This window comes from Panicum hallii, chromosome 1 (assembly GCF_002211085.1).
Source record: "Panicum hallii strain FIL2 chromosome 1, PHallii_v3.1, whole genome shotgun sequence".
In the NCBI taxonomy this organism is placed as follows: domain Eukaryota; kingdom Viridiplantae; phylum Streptophyta; class Magnoliopsida; order Poales; family Poaceae; genus Panicum; species Panicum hallii.
Genome location: NC_038042.1, coordinates 51,946,094 through 51,961,135, shown reverse-complemented (window position 1 = coordinate 51,961,135; position 15,042 = coordinate 51,946,094). Strand labels below are relative to the sequence as shown.

Genomic DNA, 15,042 nt, shown 5'->3' with positions numbered 1-15,042 from the left:
GCAATTTGTTTGTTTCCAAGCTGATCGCGGATGGATGCTACCAACTTTCTAGCAGAACTTGTTGTGAATCAGGTCCAAGTTGCCTCATCAAAGCCTATTCATTGGCACAGCACAAGTTAGGGACAACCCAGGTGTCCCCAAGCTTGTTAGCTAATGACATGGTCTTATCAACCCTTCCATCATGAATGCTGTAACGACATAAGGAGCGGTAGTTACAAAATCGCACCCACATCCGCTTCTTGTGCATGAAGTAGATGCAGTCTCGCCTCAGCCCCGCCGCATCATTGGGTTCTAGTGAGAATCCATGACCATGGTGATCAAAGAAGAGCGCTGCGTTCCCGATGGTCTCTATCTTTCTCCATCTGCCCGTCTTGCCGTCGAGCATGTCCAGCTGGTACACATTGAAGTAGTAGTCCGACGCAGATGCAGCTTGGTTGCCATCACGTGGGTGCTGAAGGGCCCTCAGAATCTTCCCGTGCGATGCCACCAGGTAGTCACCGAGGGCGGTGGTGAAATTCTCCTTGGATGGTGCCGGCACTATGGTCTCGACGCCACGTGTGTCGGCATCGATGATGAGGGTCGTCTTGCTGACTGTGTTGACGAAGAACCTCCCACCATTGTACGTGCTGTGGCTCATGTCCTTGCGTTCATCGAAGATGTTCCATCCTGCATCCATCCCTGGGCGGCAGTATGCGAAGTGTCGTGTTATGGTGCAGGTGTTCACCACCATGCATCCCGTGCCGCCATCACACACTACATGGAACACACCATCGAGCCATGGCTTGTATGGCGCAGGCCGCAAGGCCTGGACCTCACTTGTGAATGGGTTGTACAACATGGTCTTAGCTAGGTCAACAATGGCGATGACATGACCTTCGAACGCACCACTCCCAAGGAGCCATGAAGAGCGACCACCCACACGAACGCAGTACATCTTACCAGAGCTATGGCTGTAGAAGCGGAGGTGTCGTCTGGCTTGGAGCTTGGGCCCACGATGCTCGAGAATCCAAGGGAGCTGTGGAGGTGGATCAGATAGCGGGGCGCCATCTTGCCATGACGTGCACACCGCACGGAATTGTAGGAAGTTGCCTGTGTCCGGCAGCTTGCGGCAAATGAGGTGCAGGAGCTCCGGCGGGAGCTGCGACCACTTGTCCTCTGTCAATACAGGCATCTCACTTTGGTCTGATGCCTCAATGGGCTCTACCATCAACAAGGGTTTTGCCTTTTATAGAGGGTTAAATGATGGCTAATTTTTCGGACATCAAGGGATGGGTTCTAGGATAAGGATATCCAGAGTGGCAAGCTCATCGATCCTTCGTTTGCGTTCGCCATTGTGGCATATTATGAGCTAGCCCATCATGTGAACAATGAATATCCATGCCACATCACTACGTATCCATGCCACATCACATGGACGCTTTAGATCTGACTTGTCACTCTTGCTTTGATGGTCCTTGGTACCTATCCTTCAGTGAATACCTACTCACGCAGATGGAACAAGAAATGCTCATCGTTTCCCCATGGCGTACCTGGCAACGTTGTGCCGTTATCACACGCACATCTTGTGGATTTTTGCACTTTACTTGCTGGAGTACCAGGCTAGAAAGGTACCTAGAGTTTTTGTTTGTATTAGGAAACAACCAAAGAGTGGATTAGCGGGATAATTTTTCAACTAGTGCTCTGATGAAGGAATGACTCATGCGCATAGGGACATAAATAGGATGGGGAAATCAACCGAATATCATACTCATATGATAGTCTCGCTAAAAAAATGAGGCCGCAAAGTCCAACCTACACTTCAGCATATATTCTATAAGGGGCATTTGTGTCCTTGCCCCTGCTTTGAAGTGTAAATTAGATATTAACTAAATGCAATAGAAGACGATCTTTGGCATAGTCTATTGAATAAATTAGGTTTCGGAATATCTATTAGATAACAAGTATAGTCTTAGAGGGTGAAATATTTATAACTGATAGAGGTGGCTTTGGATGCTCTAATGGTTCGCGGCCTGCTAGGCCTAACAATCAAGGCAACAAAACCACCACGCAAACCTCCGCTTCCTAGTCTTGTAGCAACATAGCCCATCTCCTCCCTTCAGCCCTCCTAGTCGCTCGCGATCTAGCTTGTCCTCGCACCGCATCCTCTGTTCTTATCAGATCTCAAGCCACATCCTCCACACCTCATACTGTCCTTTATCGTTCGACCAGGAAGCCTGCCATATCACCTTCTAGTCAAATCGATTTGTCTAGATGCCTTTCTTTTATCTCCTCTTTTTCATGTTGATTCGATTTAGTGGAACTATGGTTTGGTGAGCTCAGCTCTCTTGATCTACAAAAGATTTAGGATCTGTTTGGATGAGCTAAATGCTAAACTTTAGCACATATTGGCACTTATACACACATGCTAAGGTTTTTCAGTCTCTAACTAAAGTTTAGCTCACTCCATTAGCACTTCTATTTGGATGAGCTAGTGCTAAAATTTAGCACTTTCACCGATTAGCACTTGGATCTAAACATGATCTTAATAGTTCATTCATTTGAATGGTGATTCGACCACTAAAAGATATTTCATCCAATGCTTACATACTGTTAATGGGCCAGTGTTCCGGCATGAAGACAAGGAGATGGTGATCACTGACCACTTCCGGCAGCACCTCGGCACATCCGCAATCAGGCCAGCCACCTTCCAATGGCCTTCACTAGGGTACCAGCAGCATGATCTGTCCTCCCTTGAGGCCTCTTTCACTCAAGAGGAGATCAAGAACACAATCTTCTCCATGCCGAGCGATAAGGCGCCGGGTCCGGACGGCTTCACGGGCATTTTCTTTAAGGAATGCTGGGAGATTATAAAATTTGACCTTACAGCTGCGTTCAACCAGCTCCACAACCTGAATGCCCAGCACCTCAATCTACTCAATTCGGTCAACATTTGGATGCAAAGCATGTGGGGGACTATCGACCCATTAGCCTGATCCATAGTTTTGCGAAGATTTTCTCTAAATTGCTGGCTAACAGGCTCGCCCTCCACCTAAACACACTGGTTTCGAACTGCCAAAGTGCTTTTATTAAACGACGATGCATCCAGGATAATTTCCTCTATGTCCAAAGCACAGTGCGGAGGCTTCACACACTAAAGAAATCGGCCCTCTTCTTGAAACTTGACATCCAAAAAGCCTTCGACACCATAAATTGGAGTCACTTGCTGGAGGTCCTGCAAACACTAGGATTTGGGCCAAGATGGCGTGAATGGATTTCCATCCTCTTCAGCACGGCAACATCGAGAGCCCTCCTTAATGGCAGCCAAGGGGACAGTTTTGAACATAAACGGGGCGTGCGTCAAGGTGACCCTCTCTCCCCATGCTCTTCATCCTTGCCATTGATCCACTACAAAAAGTTCTCGACCTTGCAACCCAGCAAGGAGTGCTCACACCGCTCCCCGTCACAACGACAAAATTCAGAACCTCTCTCTATGCTGATGATGCGGCAATTTTCATCAACCCAATTCAAAACGAGCTGCAGGCAGTCAAAGATATTTTGGAAATGTTTGGTAATGTAACCGGCCTAGTCACAAACTTTGAGAAAAGCTCCATCCACCCAAACTGGTGTGAGAATATTGATCTCGACCACGTGCTCCAACCTTTCCCAGGAGCTCGTATGGCTTTCCCTTGCAAATATCTTGGCCTCCAACTGCACACTCGAACTTTGAAGAAAATTCATGTGCAGCCGTTGATTGAAAAGATTGGACAGCGCCTCCAAGGTTGGAAGGGCAAACTCCTGAACCGCGCGGGTCGGTTAACGTTGGTAACTTCAGTGCTATCCTCCAAGCTGGTATACCATTTGACAATATTCCCACTAGCAATCTGGGCAAGAAAACAAATTGACAAGATACGACGCTCCTTCCTTTGGAAAGGTGAAGAGAATGCAAACGGCGGCTATTGCTTGGTTAATTGGCCGACTGTCAACAGGCCAAAGGACCTGGGCGGCCTAGGAGTTTTGGACCTTGACAAATTTGGTAGAGCCCTTCGTTTGCGCTGGTTGTGGCGCGAGTGGAGCACTGACAACAAACCTTGGTCAGGCCTAGAAGTTTCATGCCCTAAGATGGATTGTCTTTTGTTCAACGCATCCACCACCGTAACTATCGGCAACGGAAAGAAGGCAAGGTTCTGGCACCACGCCTGGCTAGATGGGGAGGCACCTAGAAACCCGGAACTGGTATAAAGAAAAAACAAAACAGTAGCGCAAGAGCTGACAAACAACTCTTGGACCAGTGCACTACAAAATAAAATAACAACCGGCATCCAACTTGAGGAGTTTGTCTCGCTATGGGTCGAATTCAAGGACTGCTCTTAAATTCAGATATTGAGGACTCGATCACCTGGAAATGGACACCGGATAGAATCTATTCTGCGCGGTCAGCATATCGTGCTCAGTTTATCGGATCCTTTCGGGGCTTCAACACGGACTGAAAACAAGTGCAAAGTGTTTGCCTGGATTCTCATTCAAAACAAAATCCTAACGGCTGACAATCTCGCGCGTCGGGGCTGGCCACATCAAGCTTCCTGTGCTCTCTGCAATGGACCGGCCAGCACCTCTGCTTACTTTGCCCTTTTGCCCAGGCAGTTTGGAACCAGGTCCTGTCATGGGAGCGCTGGGCTCTCCCCCAGCAGACCCAACCTGCAAATTTTGATTGCATCAGTGATTGGTGGGAGGCAACGGCAAAGACTGTGCACAAGATCCAGCGTCGCGATTTCAACGGTTTGGCAATATACATTATGTGGAATTTGTGGAAAGAGCAGAATCGGCGTATTTTTGAAAACAAACTAGAATCGGCGCAACAAGTGGCGGAAAGGATAAAAAAGGATCTTGTGCAGTTCAAACGAGCGTTCAGTAACACAGCTTTTTAGTGTTAATTTTTTGGGGGAAGGGGCACAGGAGCTGCCCTCTTTTTTTGTGGTGTTAGCGTCGATCCCTTTTCCGTTTGCGGCTGGGGGTGCCGCGCTTTGTACCTTAAACCTTTTTCTTTTCACTCAATTGCAGAGCTCCTGCCATCACGTTCAAAAAAACTAAAAGATATTTCATATCATCCATGAGACTGTCTTCCATCGCATGCATCGTGTGCCCGCATCCAATACGTCTGTTGTTGCTTCGTCTCTATACGAAAAAGTAGAAACTTACCCAGCATCATACCCACTCTTTCACCTAGAGATGGTAAAGAGCTTCAAATTTTAGTTCAGATAATCTAATGGCCGGACTCTAATCTTATACAATTTTAAGCTAAAAATATATAACGGCCAAGTTGAACAAGTTGAATAGTGAAGAAAGCACTAGGGCCATGATCCGTTACCACTCCTACTTCCACCTCTTCGACGATTAGGAACCAAAGCTTCCACTGTGAACTCATGTATTACTTTTCTTGTGGCTTAAAGTGAGGAATTTTCATATGGCTTGCAGCTAAACACTTGCACCCTTGAGCTTATTATTGAATATTGACACCTGAATAAAAGGTTTGCACGGCGAAACACATCATACACTTGCAGTTACAAAACTCCAATGTTCAGTTACCACCCATAAAAAGCATGTTACGACATTAAATCAAAACACATACACTTAAACATTGCATCTTCAATGGAAACATACTCTCGGCAAAACAATGCCTCGAAACCAATTTCGGTTGGTCTTCTGGGCCCAAAAGCAGTGAGGTGGTGCTTGAAATTGGGCCAAACCGAGCTGTATATCTTCCGAAAAAAGGACAAAAATCACTCTCATCTGAAAAAGTGAGTACCATTCCAAAAGAAAAAATAGTGAGTAGCGGTGTGTGCCCAACCGATCGTGCAAGCGACAAGATTTTGAGAGCCGTTGGAACATAATCATCTCGGTCACCTGATCCTGAAAGCATAAACACAGCTACATCAGGAAGATGGCAACGGATCACGTAAAAGGGCCAGACTAGCCCCACCCTGAAAGGGAAATGAAGTCACGACAAGAGATCTTGTGTTGAATATGTTAGGCGGACCGGCCTAGCGGATGTCGACGCGGTCGAGAAAAAGCGCCGCCTCGACTCTACAAAAGCCGTTTCAACTATCTGGTCAGTGGTGACAGTAACATCTTGGAGTGTTGCGCTATAATACATGGCTCGGAGAGGCGATAAGCAGAGTGACGGGCAACACCCAAGGAAGATAAGAACGGACCTTTCAGCTAATGTGGTATGGCCCATTGATCACGGGGGATTTCTAAAGGTACTGTACTTGAGGAGGGGCTGAAGAGTTCCATTACGTTTCCGTCAGTGATGTTTTCTGTAGGCAACAACCAAGGCATTTGCAGTAGCTCGGCGTATTTGGAACTCTGAAATGTTCCATGCGTAAGCTGTAGGTACCAGTCAGCTGCTGAATCGAACTAATCAACTGCCAGAGTAGGATTCTCTCAGCTTTCAACTTTGGGGACAAAATAGAAGGGCAGGTTGAAATGAAATTGTTTTCTGGACGGATCTGATGTTTGCTTGCTTAGAACAGACGACAAACGCATACGTAAGGAGTACTCATATTTTTTTAAAAGAGTAACCTATGAGTAATATACTAAACACCGATTGCGTGGGCACATAACACGATTGAAATTAAGAAACATACTTGACAAATGACAAGTGATGATACGGCTCGTCGCAATTGCTTGGCCAGATTGGCCTCTCCATTAAGGGCCTGTTTGTACTACTCATATAGTTCCTACTCACAAGACCACATGATACGAGGCACTGCAAGTAAACAACCAGATATATACTTTCTCGGTCCGAGTTCCAAAATATAGATCGTTTTGATTTTTCTATATTCATAAATTTTGCTATGCATCTATATAAATATTGTATCTGGATGCATAGTAAAATTTACGAATCTAAAAATTTTAAAACAAATTATATTTTGAAAAAAAGAAGAGTACTCAACAACAGATAAAAGATTCTATGGCCTGAAAATGCTGTCCTTTCATCGAATCCATCGTGCACAGCAGGAGGAACATCTAGGACGCAAACATTCATAGTACCACAGATAAGCTACCGGGAGTAACTTAAATCTGCCGCGGCAAAAGCAGACAGATTTTTCCCATGCTATACAACCCACTGACGAACAACATCTGAACCGTAATCTGCCCAGGTAGAATGCGACGAGCCGACGATGGACAGTCGTCCCTCCCCTGTTCCACTCCTCTGTACAGAGGAGAGGAGCGACCAACGTGCCTGAAACTAATGCGCCGATGATGAATTTACTCGGCGCATAGCAAATGGTGGCATGGTGGGGAGATCAAGCGCTGGACGAGTGGAAGATTTGCAGCAGCGACGAGTACGTCCCGAACACGGCGAGCGCGAGGCCGAGCACGACGAGCAGGACGTCGGAGAGCACCCCGGGCCAGGCCATCTCGGCGCCGAACACCTTGAGGTGGAACGAGGCCGGCAGCACGAACCCGAGGAGGACGCAGACGCTGCTCCCGACGAGCGCCAGGAAGTCGGTGAAGTTGGGCACGTACATGGCGGCGAGCCCGACGACGACGACGAGCAGCCACCGGAGCCACCAGCAGTAGCGCTTGCCGTGGAGCAGGCGCTCGGCCACCTCGTACACGGGGTTCATCATCACCGGCATCGTGAAGAAGAGGTTGATGCACAGCCCCAGCTGCACGGCGGCCGACAGCCACCCGGCGCCGAGGTTGGTGGTGATGATGTCCCGCGTGGCGTCGCCGAACGCGACGTACCCCATCACGCCGAACAGCCCGTACATGACGCCGATGAACGCCATGGACAGCCCCAGCGTGACGCCGAACTTCTTCTTGTTCGCCGCCTCCGCCTCCAGCGGGAGCACCATGCCGATGCCCTCGAACGCGTACACGGAGACGCCGAGCCCGTAGAGGAGCGCGCCCGGGCCGCCGAAGGCGACCACGGGTGGGGGCTTGGCGAGCCAGGCAGCGACGTCCTGGCCAAGGACAACCCCCATGGCGCCGAGGTCCACGACGTCGGCGAAGATGCTGAGCGGCGCGAGCAGCGTGAGCGTCTTGATGGAGTTGAGCCCGAGCTGGAACGGCAGCATCGCCCAGATGAAGAGCGCCTTGGGGGAGAGGAGGGCGGAGGACGACGGCGCGAATATCGGGTAGAGGTGCGCCATGGTGTTGGAGATGAAGATGAGGTACCCGATGCAGAAGCTCACTTGGCTGAGCACCAGCATCACGTCCACGGCGAACCGCCCGTGCGCGCCGAACACGGCGTCCCCGAGGTCCCCGAACGAGGCGATCTTCGGGTGCTCGTCGGCGAGGCGGCGGCGGCACGCGACGAGCAGCATCATGCAGTAGAAGGTGAGCGCGGCGACGGCGAAGAGCAGCAGCGACCCCGCCGCCCACCCGGTGTGCGAGAAGGTGTACGGCAGCCCGAGCACGCCGGCGCCGACCACCGCGATGAAGACGTTGGCGAACGTCTTGGGCTGCGACGACAGGCCGATCTCGCCGCTCGCGCTGCCGTGGTGCGGCAGGAGCGGGGCGGGGTCCAGCCGCGACGACGAGGAGCTCGCGCCGTCATTCCCCATCCCGAATCCCATTACGACCGTCCCCAAATCCGATCTTATTGACCCGGGAAAAAAAAAAGGAAATCGAAACCACAGACAACACAGGCACGCCGAATCCGATGAATGAGATTGCCCCCTCCTCCTTTTCTCCGGACGCGGTGTGCAGGAGAGATCCGGCGATCCCGCGACGGGGAAAATCGAGGAGGAGAGAATGGCTTGCGGGCTGCCCCGGCGCTGCGAGGAGGAAACGAAGGACGACGGCCGTGCTGCTGCTGCTGCGTTTGGGGGCGCTCATCGCACGCGCGTGGCCCGGCCTATTTTGTAGAGCGGGCGCAGTGCCATTCCGGGGCAAAAATATCATGGACCTGGTCCATGGGCGTCTTGGACTGTCTGCGCCGTTGGGCCCACATGGAGCCGTGTGGCGGTGTATGGCTGGTGCCCAGATGCCGTGCTGCGGCAGCGTTTTCCACGGGCCCGCCGCAACGTGCCATCGTGTGAAACCGTACAGGCCGCCGCACGGCTGGCATTTTCTTTGTTTTTTTTTCCACTGGATTTCATCCCAATTTTTCCGGGAATTTTGTGGGCTTTCCGGATCCTAGTTGCACCCTCATCCTCACGGAGAAAAAGGGAGCAGACACTCGCACCCACACGGCCACACTGTGGATGCACTTTATTCTTTTTACCTTTTTGGTTTGAGATATAGATATTTTTCGCTCAAATTGGATACGGACAAACCAAATGCTAGTGCGACGACGCACTGATGTTGTGCTAAGGTCCCTAACAAAATTGCTGCAAATGTCTACCAAATTCAAATCGCCCTTTCGTATTCTTGCCATGTTTCGCTACGCGCATCTTTAGTTGCGTGCACAAGTACGCGCGTACTTGTTTAATCTGCACCTTCTCATTTAGATCCTCCGACTGATGTTGATACGGACGAAAAGCATTAGATCACTGTTACGTCTGTGTTTTCTAATCGGCGTCTCCGCCTATGGAGGATCAAGCAACGAGAGGATGCACTTATCTTACCACTGCACCAAGTCGTCCGATCGAAGTTGGGTTGAATGGGCAACATGGGGCATGCTCGTCTTCTAATCGCATCCAGATCCAATCTCCTACTCCACACTCCCAGCCCAAAGCGCTAACCATTGTCAGCTCGCGCTCGCCCTGATTCCGCCCAAATCACCATCGTGTTCGGTTAACGCGACGAGTCTGGCTAGCCCCTATGACGATCGGATTTGGACTGGATCGCTCGCCCTTGCGAGTTTGGAGCTGCCGGATCGGAGCACTAGGTCGAGATCACCATGAACAGGAAGCTGTGGACCAAAAACAGGCATGCATGTCGGCTCTCTTCCTCGAGGCTACGCTTGCTGACTGGTGCTAGCTGTAGCTGGTTTTATCTGATGCTGATCTCAGGCCGGTTGGCCGGCCATACTAGTGTCCACATCGGTCGTCGACCAAACGGAAGGTGCAATAGGCCAAGGAAAAAGTTTGCCAGCACGAGCATGACAGCGACGCCATTGGGAGCAGATGCTGTACGTGCGGTCGGTCGCCAGTAGTTATCCCCGTAGCGACAACAGGTAGTTGCGGTAGCCAAGTTGGTCTTCTTGGCTGCGAAAAGTGTGGTTATGGAGAGTTAAAGTTTAACCTTATCATATTAATGAGAATTTTTTAAGAAAAATATTAAATAAAATCTGTTTATAATTTTATTTTTCACAGATAAGTGCTAATTCGCAAGATGAATTAACGAGCCTAATTAATCTATAATTTGTTACGGTGATGCTGCACTGACCATCCACTAATTATAAATTAATATACCTTATTAGATTCATCTTGTAAATTAGTCTAGGGGTTCTGCAATTAGTTTTCTGATTAAACAATAGTTGTAAATAATAAAGTTCCTTAGGGCTAAAATTTAGCCCTCCGAAACCAAACACCTTTTAGCACCGGATGATAGCTATTGCCCTAAGCAACTGTTGTTCGATCTTTAGATGTTGGCCGGTCGATCCATCCAGATGCGAATCGTCAAGTTATATGTTACTCGATCAATGGGTGAAGGTATCAAACTCCGGGTGTCGGTTAAGGATGCTACATGTAACCGAGTAATACCATCAGACCGTCAAGATTTTATAGCAGTTTTGGTTCAAAAGAAAAAGGAAAAGATCTATTGCAGTCAACTTCAGACCAAAAAGAAAAATATAGAAAAAAATACAGAAAGCTCCCGGCGAGGATCGAACTCGCGACCTTTCGCTTACGAAGCGAACGCACTACCACTATGCTACGGAAGCAAGTTGATGTCCGCGACCTGTCGATCCTTTTTATCTGGTTTTGACAGACCTCCGACTTCTGCACTGGAGCCAGAGGGTGCGCCACCAGCAACTGCATAACTGCTTGCCGAAGGAAACTGATTGACATCGCATTTGAAGCATACTCCGGTACTCGGCCTCCTACTTTCTGTCTCGCCCAACCAGGCATCACCTTGCTAGGCACACGCCGTCTATAGTAACCATGTGTGCGTTTTTGTTTGGTTTAGTGCATCGAGGCTCATGTCTGGACACAAGACTGCATGATTATTGCAGGTTGCATTTGCATGTGCCATGAGTCAAGGCACCTCGGCCCGTCCAGATTTGTGAGGCTATCACCATGTATTCAGCTAAGTCCCCAATGTTTGCTTGTCGACGCGGGTCGGAAAGTAGCTCCGCCCCTTGCCCATGGAAGTGACAACTGATGGAACACTTAAAAGTCATCAAACAGTTGAGCATTGTCATTGTCTTGGAACAAACTGGAGACTATGGTACTGTTTGGTTCGGCCAAATGTAACGCAAACGGATTACAGCGCTATTTGATTTCGATAAATCTTGTTTGGTTCACCGCTGGGCCGTAAACGAGTCCCACGTAATCAGATCCCAGCCAGTACAAAACCGATACCCCTCCATCCGCGCCGTAATGCGATACCCATACATCGATTCGTCGTCTTCGTTCGACTCCGTCCAGACTGACCATCCCCCACGTCTCCGGCGAGCACCCCCTTCGTCTCCGCCGTGCCACCCACCTCCAGGCTCGAGCGCCTCGTTCCGTATCGCGGCCTGAACCCTCGCTCTCCTCTCTGCTCCCATGTCCTCCTCTACCCTCTGCGCGACTGCGCCCATCTGCCGTCAACATCGATCTCGCCCGCTCGTTGCAAGCGCCGGCGGTAGCGAGGCACCATCAAGTCCAAAACGGATAGGCAACAGCCGCCCGCCGGTGGGCACCGTACGGAGGTTGATGCTTGCCATAGACGTCTACGGCAGTTTGGATTGAATCCTCTTCACTTCCAGTAGAACCGGATCACAGTTCGGAAGTGAAGGAATTTGATTCCATGATTTTGTTGGACCATGGAGAAATGCCAAGGAGGACACATCTCGTATTGGAAATATGGTAGAATTTTTCACCTTCTGTTCAGAAAATTCTTCTGCATTCGGTGATATTCAGCACAGATTTGCTCAGTCTTCTTCAAAAGGTTCTTTGCTGGAGAGAGTCTATAGTCTGCACCGATGCGAAGGGCAAGGGCACTGCTCTGTTAATCAATACCGTTACGACTTGTGCAACCAAACAAAGCAGGGGATCAGTGATCCCCCCACCAATCACCCTGTAATCCATTTCCCATACCGTTTACGATGCCAGTGTGTGAACCAAACAGTATCTATAGTCAATATGTGCATCAGACCGAATGAACAGTGGTTGCCTTAATCGTTTGCTTAGCTGCGGCATGCTTCGACCTTAACCGTGGCATGCATCACATCACACTTATAACAGGCACGGGACAGAAATGCGCTTGGCATGCAGCTTCTGCAAAATCCCTGTAGTTTCAGTTGGGAAAATTATAACAGTTGGTCATGGCAAGTCGATCGTTACGCGCTAATCGCCCCACTGAACTACACCTACACAGCTATACTGAACTAAGAATGTGATCGACAGCCTTGTGCTGGACAGTGATGAGCCTCGGTATAGTTTTCGTTTTCAATAAAAGCAAAAGATGGCCACAGCATCACAGAAGCCAATTCACAAATACAAGAATATAGTAACGCTACGCATTGGATGCATATGCAACCTGTCGAGGTGGAGACCAAATAGCAAACGGCCTCTTATAAAAAGAAGGAAAAGAAAAGAAGCAAACGGCCCTGCAGAACAGGATGTTGCGATAAGTGTGGCCTGCATTGCATTATTACAGAGATGGGTAACCAGCCGATGCTTCCATGCAACGCAAATCCACTTCCAGCAATACATGAACAGTAACGAGCAAACTAAATTATCTCAGTAAGGGCAACAAAATTTCCACCACACATATCTACAAATTGCTACAGAAATGCCAACAAATTGGACATGTAAACTCAGAGTAACCGATTCGCTAACAAACTCACAGAGAGCAAACAGACTCATAAATGAAATGAGACAAAAGGCGATCCCACCCCATGCGGGGCAACAGATCACTTCAACTTATGCAGGCACGCAGCAGATCACTTATGCAGGGCACACGCCACACATCAAAGAAGCATATAAAACCAAAACATTAAGCTAATAGCTGACTAGTCATTAGATTAGTGAATGAAACAGGTACATCAAGTTGAGACACAAGTGGTTAGCAAAAGAAAAGCAACAGAACAGCTAGCAGCATTCGGCTTTTTCTTTGCTAATGCACCAAACTAACAACCAGAAACACAAGTCTAATAGATCCCCTTCATACACACCTGTTCCAAACAACTTAATATTAAAGATAGCAAACCAGTAAGCTAATCGGGGATCTAACACTCCATTTGCTACCTCATGACCATGGAGACGCTATTTACTCATCTTCATCGTTTTCCTGCAGAGACAAAATCAAACAGAATAAATATTCATTAGAAGTACTAAATAGGCAAATATCATTAGCACCGAACACACATATCATCCATAAAATTGCATAATTTTCTATACCTCATCACTGCCGCCATCCTCATCATCAACCTCAGACTTTGATTTGTCAGAGCCCTCGTCATCCTGAGTCTTAGCCTTCTTTGAGCTTGTGCTCTCCTAAGGAAAATCAAAACTCGAATTATGGCATAACAAACAAACAAAATAAAAGAATATTTGAACATGATCCACCATTCCAAAATTACCTTCTTATCAAAGTTGGCCTTGGTCTTCTCATAGTCCTGCTTCTTCTGCCCAGCCTGGTCCACGTATGGTTGCTTCTCCTAATGATTGTTTATTCCATAAACAAAACAACATATATATTAGCCACTAATAAAAGAGCTGTGTTTTCGAGATACAGTGCTGTATATTTTTGACAACAAGATATGGGCGCTTAATAGGGGTGGTAACGGATCATGACCCTAATGCTCTCTTCACGATCCAACTTGGCCCTTAATATTTTTAACTCAAAATTAAATATTAACTCAAAATTGTATAAGATTAGAGCCGGCTCTTAGATTATCTAGGCTAAAAATTGAGGCCCTTTACCACCCCTAGCGCTTAAGTCTACTCTACAGGTCTAACTCGACCTCTACTTTCTTTTCTTTTTTATTTTCTTTATTCGAGAGGAAGTAACTAGACCTCTTCAACTATTTATACTTCAACATTGTACATAAGCATGAAAGCATCACACTGTCATGGTCGAAAACAATTTAAATAATTGCACAATAGATCTAAACCCAAAACAAAAGGTTTGTGATATTCGAGAGATCTACTCACTTCGTCTGACATAGAACGCCACTTTTCCCCTGCTGCTTTGCTCACCTAATATAATTCACCAACACGAAGAAATAAGACATCTGCAAATAACCATAACAAAATAACAGGGGAGAAGGAGAACAGGGTGCAAGGTAACTCACGGCCGCGACGCTCTTGTTTTCAGGGTGCTGTGCATTGTACTGCTGCCTGAATTCAGACCTGCAGTGCAAACACACGTCAAAACACGCTAAACAGAGGGGGGAATCCACAAAACCTCCAAGAGAATCAGAAAGCAGATCTGGAGATCTGACTGAGCAATGACTCGGCGAGGGAGCGAGAACTCACATGAAGACGAAGAAGGCGGAGGGCGGGCGCTTGGGCTTGCCGCTGGCGGCGGCCTTCTTCCGCTTGCCGGCGCCGCCGCCGGCCTTGAGTCTGCAACAACCACCAAACAGAAGCGTGAGCAGGAGCACCGCCCGGCCATCAGAAAGGAAACGGGAAACCCTCGTTCCGGCACCGAGACCGGCGGAGATCCTACCTGCCGTCGCCCTTCTTCGAGGTGTCGGCCTTGCCCTTCATGGTGGCTGGAGCTAGGGTTTTGCGGGGGGACAGGACGGTGGCTTTCGAATCGGGGGGCGGTGGCGGAGGGTGGTGGACTGGTGGTTGGGTTTGCCCTTTTTGGGGGGAGCGCGTTTATGCGGTGCGCGGCCGCGTGGGTGTGCGTGCGTGAACGGGAAAAGCAGGGACAGCGACCGGGTGGGTGCGGCATCCGCGACGCGTGGTTGGTTCGGTGGATCGTGTGAGTTGTGGAACGTCGAAGAAGCGG

General features: G+C 48.8%; 3 protein-coding genes and 1 non-coding gene across 5 annotated transcripts; all 4 read right to left on the bottom strand.

Annotated features, from left to right (window-relative positions):
- Positions 1–94: 94 nt before the first annotated feature.
- On the bottom strand, positions 95–1,176 carry LOC112898440. The gene has a single exon (XM_025966763.1). The coding sequence runs from the start codon at positions 1,169–1,171 to the stop codon at positions 95–97; it is 1,077 nt and encodes a 358-aa protein (XP_025822548.1). The 5' UTR covers positions 1,172–1,176.
- A 5,753-nt stretch (positions 1,177–6,929) lies between these two features.
- LOC112886613 (amino acid transporter AVT3B-like) lies at positions 6,930–8,841 on the bottom strand. The gene has a single exon (XM_025952563.1). The coding sequence runs from the start codon at positions 8,562–8,564 to the stop codon at positions 7,287–7,289; it is 1,278 nt and encodes a 425-aa protein (XP_025808348.1). The 5' UTR covers positions 8,565–8,841; the 3' UTR covers positions 6,930–7,286.
- Positions 8,842–10,744: 1,903 nt separating this feature from the next.
- TRNAT-CGU lies at positions 10,745–10,816 on the bottom strand. Its single transcript has one exon. It is a non-coding gene; the product is annotated as a tRNA-Thr (tRNA).
- Positions 10,817–13,064: 2,248 nt separating this feature from the next.
- Positions 13,065–14,912, bottom strand: LOC112886623 (HMG1/2-like protein). Of its 2 annotated transcripts, XM_025952583.1 has the most exons (8): positions 14,755–14,912; positions 14,562–14,651; positions 14,378–14,435; positions 14,238–14,282; positions 13,664–13,741; positions 13,482–13,577; positions 13,329–13,371; positions 13,065–13,255 (listed from the first exon to the last, which is right to left on the bottom strand). In XM_025952583.1, exons 1-7 carry the CDS (start codon positions 14,793–14,795, stop codon positions 13,351–13,353), a joined length of 429 nt encoding a protein of 142 aa, XP_025808368.1. In that variant the 5' UTR covers positions 14,796–14,912; the 3' UTR covers positions 13,065–13,255; positions 13,329–13,350. The 2 variants fall into 2 exon arrangements, with proteins under 2 accessions (XP_025808368.1, XP_025808359.1); XM_025952574.1 differs by having other exon boundaries at positions 13,065–13,371.
- Between the last annotated feature and the right edge of the window lie 130 nt (positions 14,913–15,042).

Bases quoted from the DNA above. Each gene is read 5' to 3' on its own strand.
- LOC112898440 (XM_025966763.1), bottom strand. From the start codon at position 1,171: ATGCCTGTATTGACAGAGGACAAGTGGTCGCAGCTCCCGCCGGAGCTC.
- LOC112886613 (XM_025952563.1), bottom strand. From the start codon at position 8,564: ATGGGATTCGGGATGGGGAATGACGGCGCGAGCTCCTCGTCGTCGCGG.
- LOC112886623 (XM_025952574.1), bottom strand. From the start codon at position 14,795: ATGAAGGGCAAGGCCGACACCTCGAAGAAGGGCGACGGCAG. The intron at 14,652-14,754 runs GTAGGATCTCCG...TGGTTGTTGCAG, and splicing joins TCGAAGAAGGGCGACGGCAG to ACTCAAGGCCGGCGGCGGCG. The intron at 13,742-14,237 runs GTGAGTAGATCT...AACAATCATTAG, and splicing joins GGCGTTCTATGTCAGACGAA to GAGAAGCAACCATACGTGGA.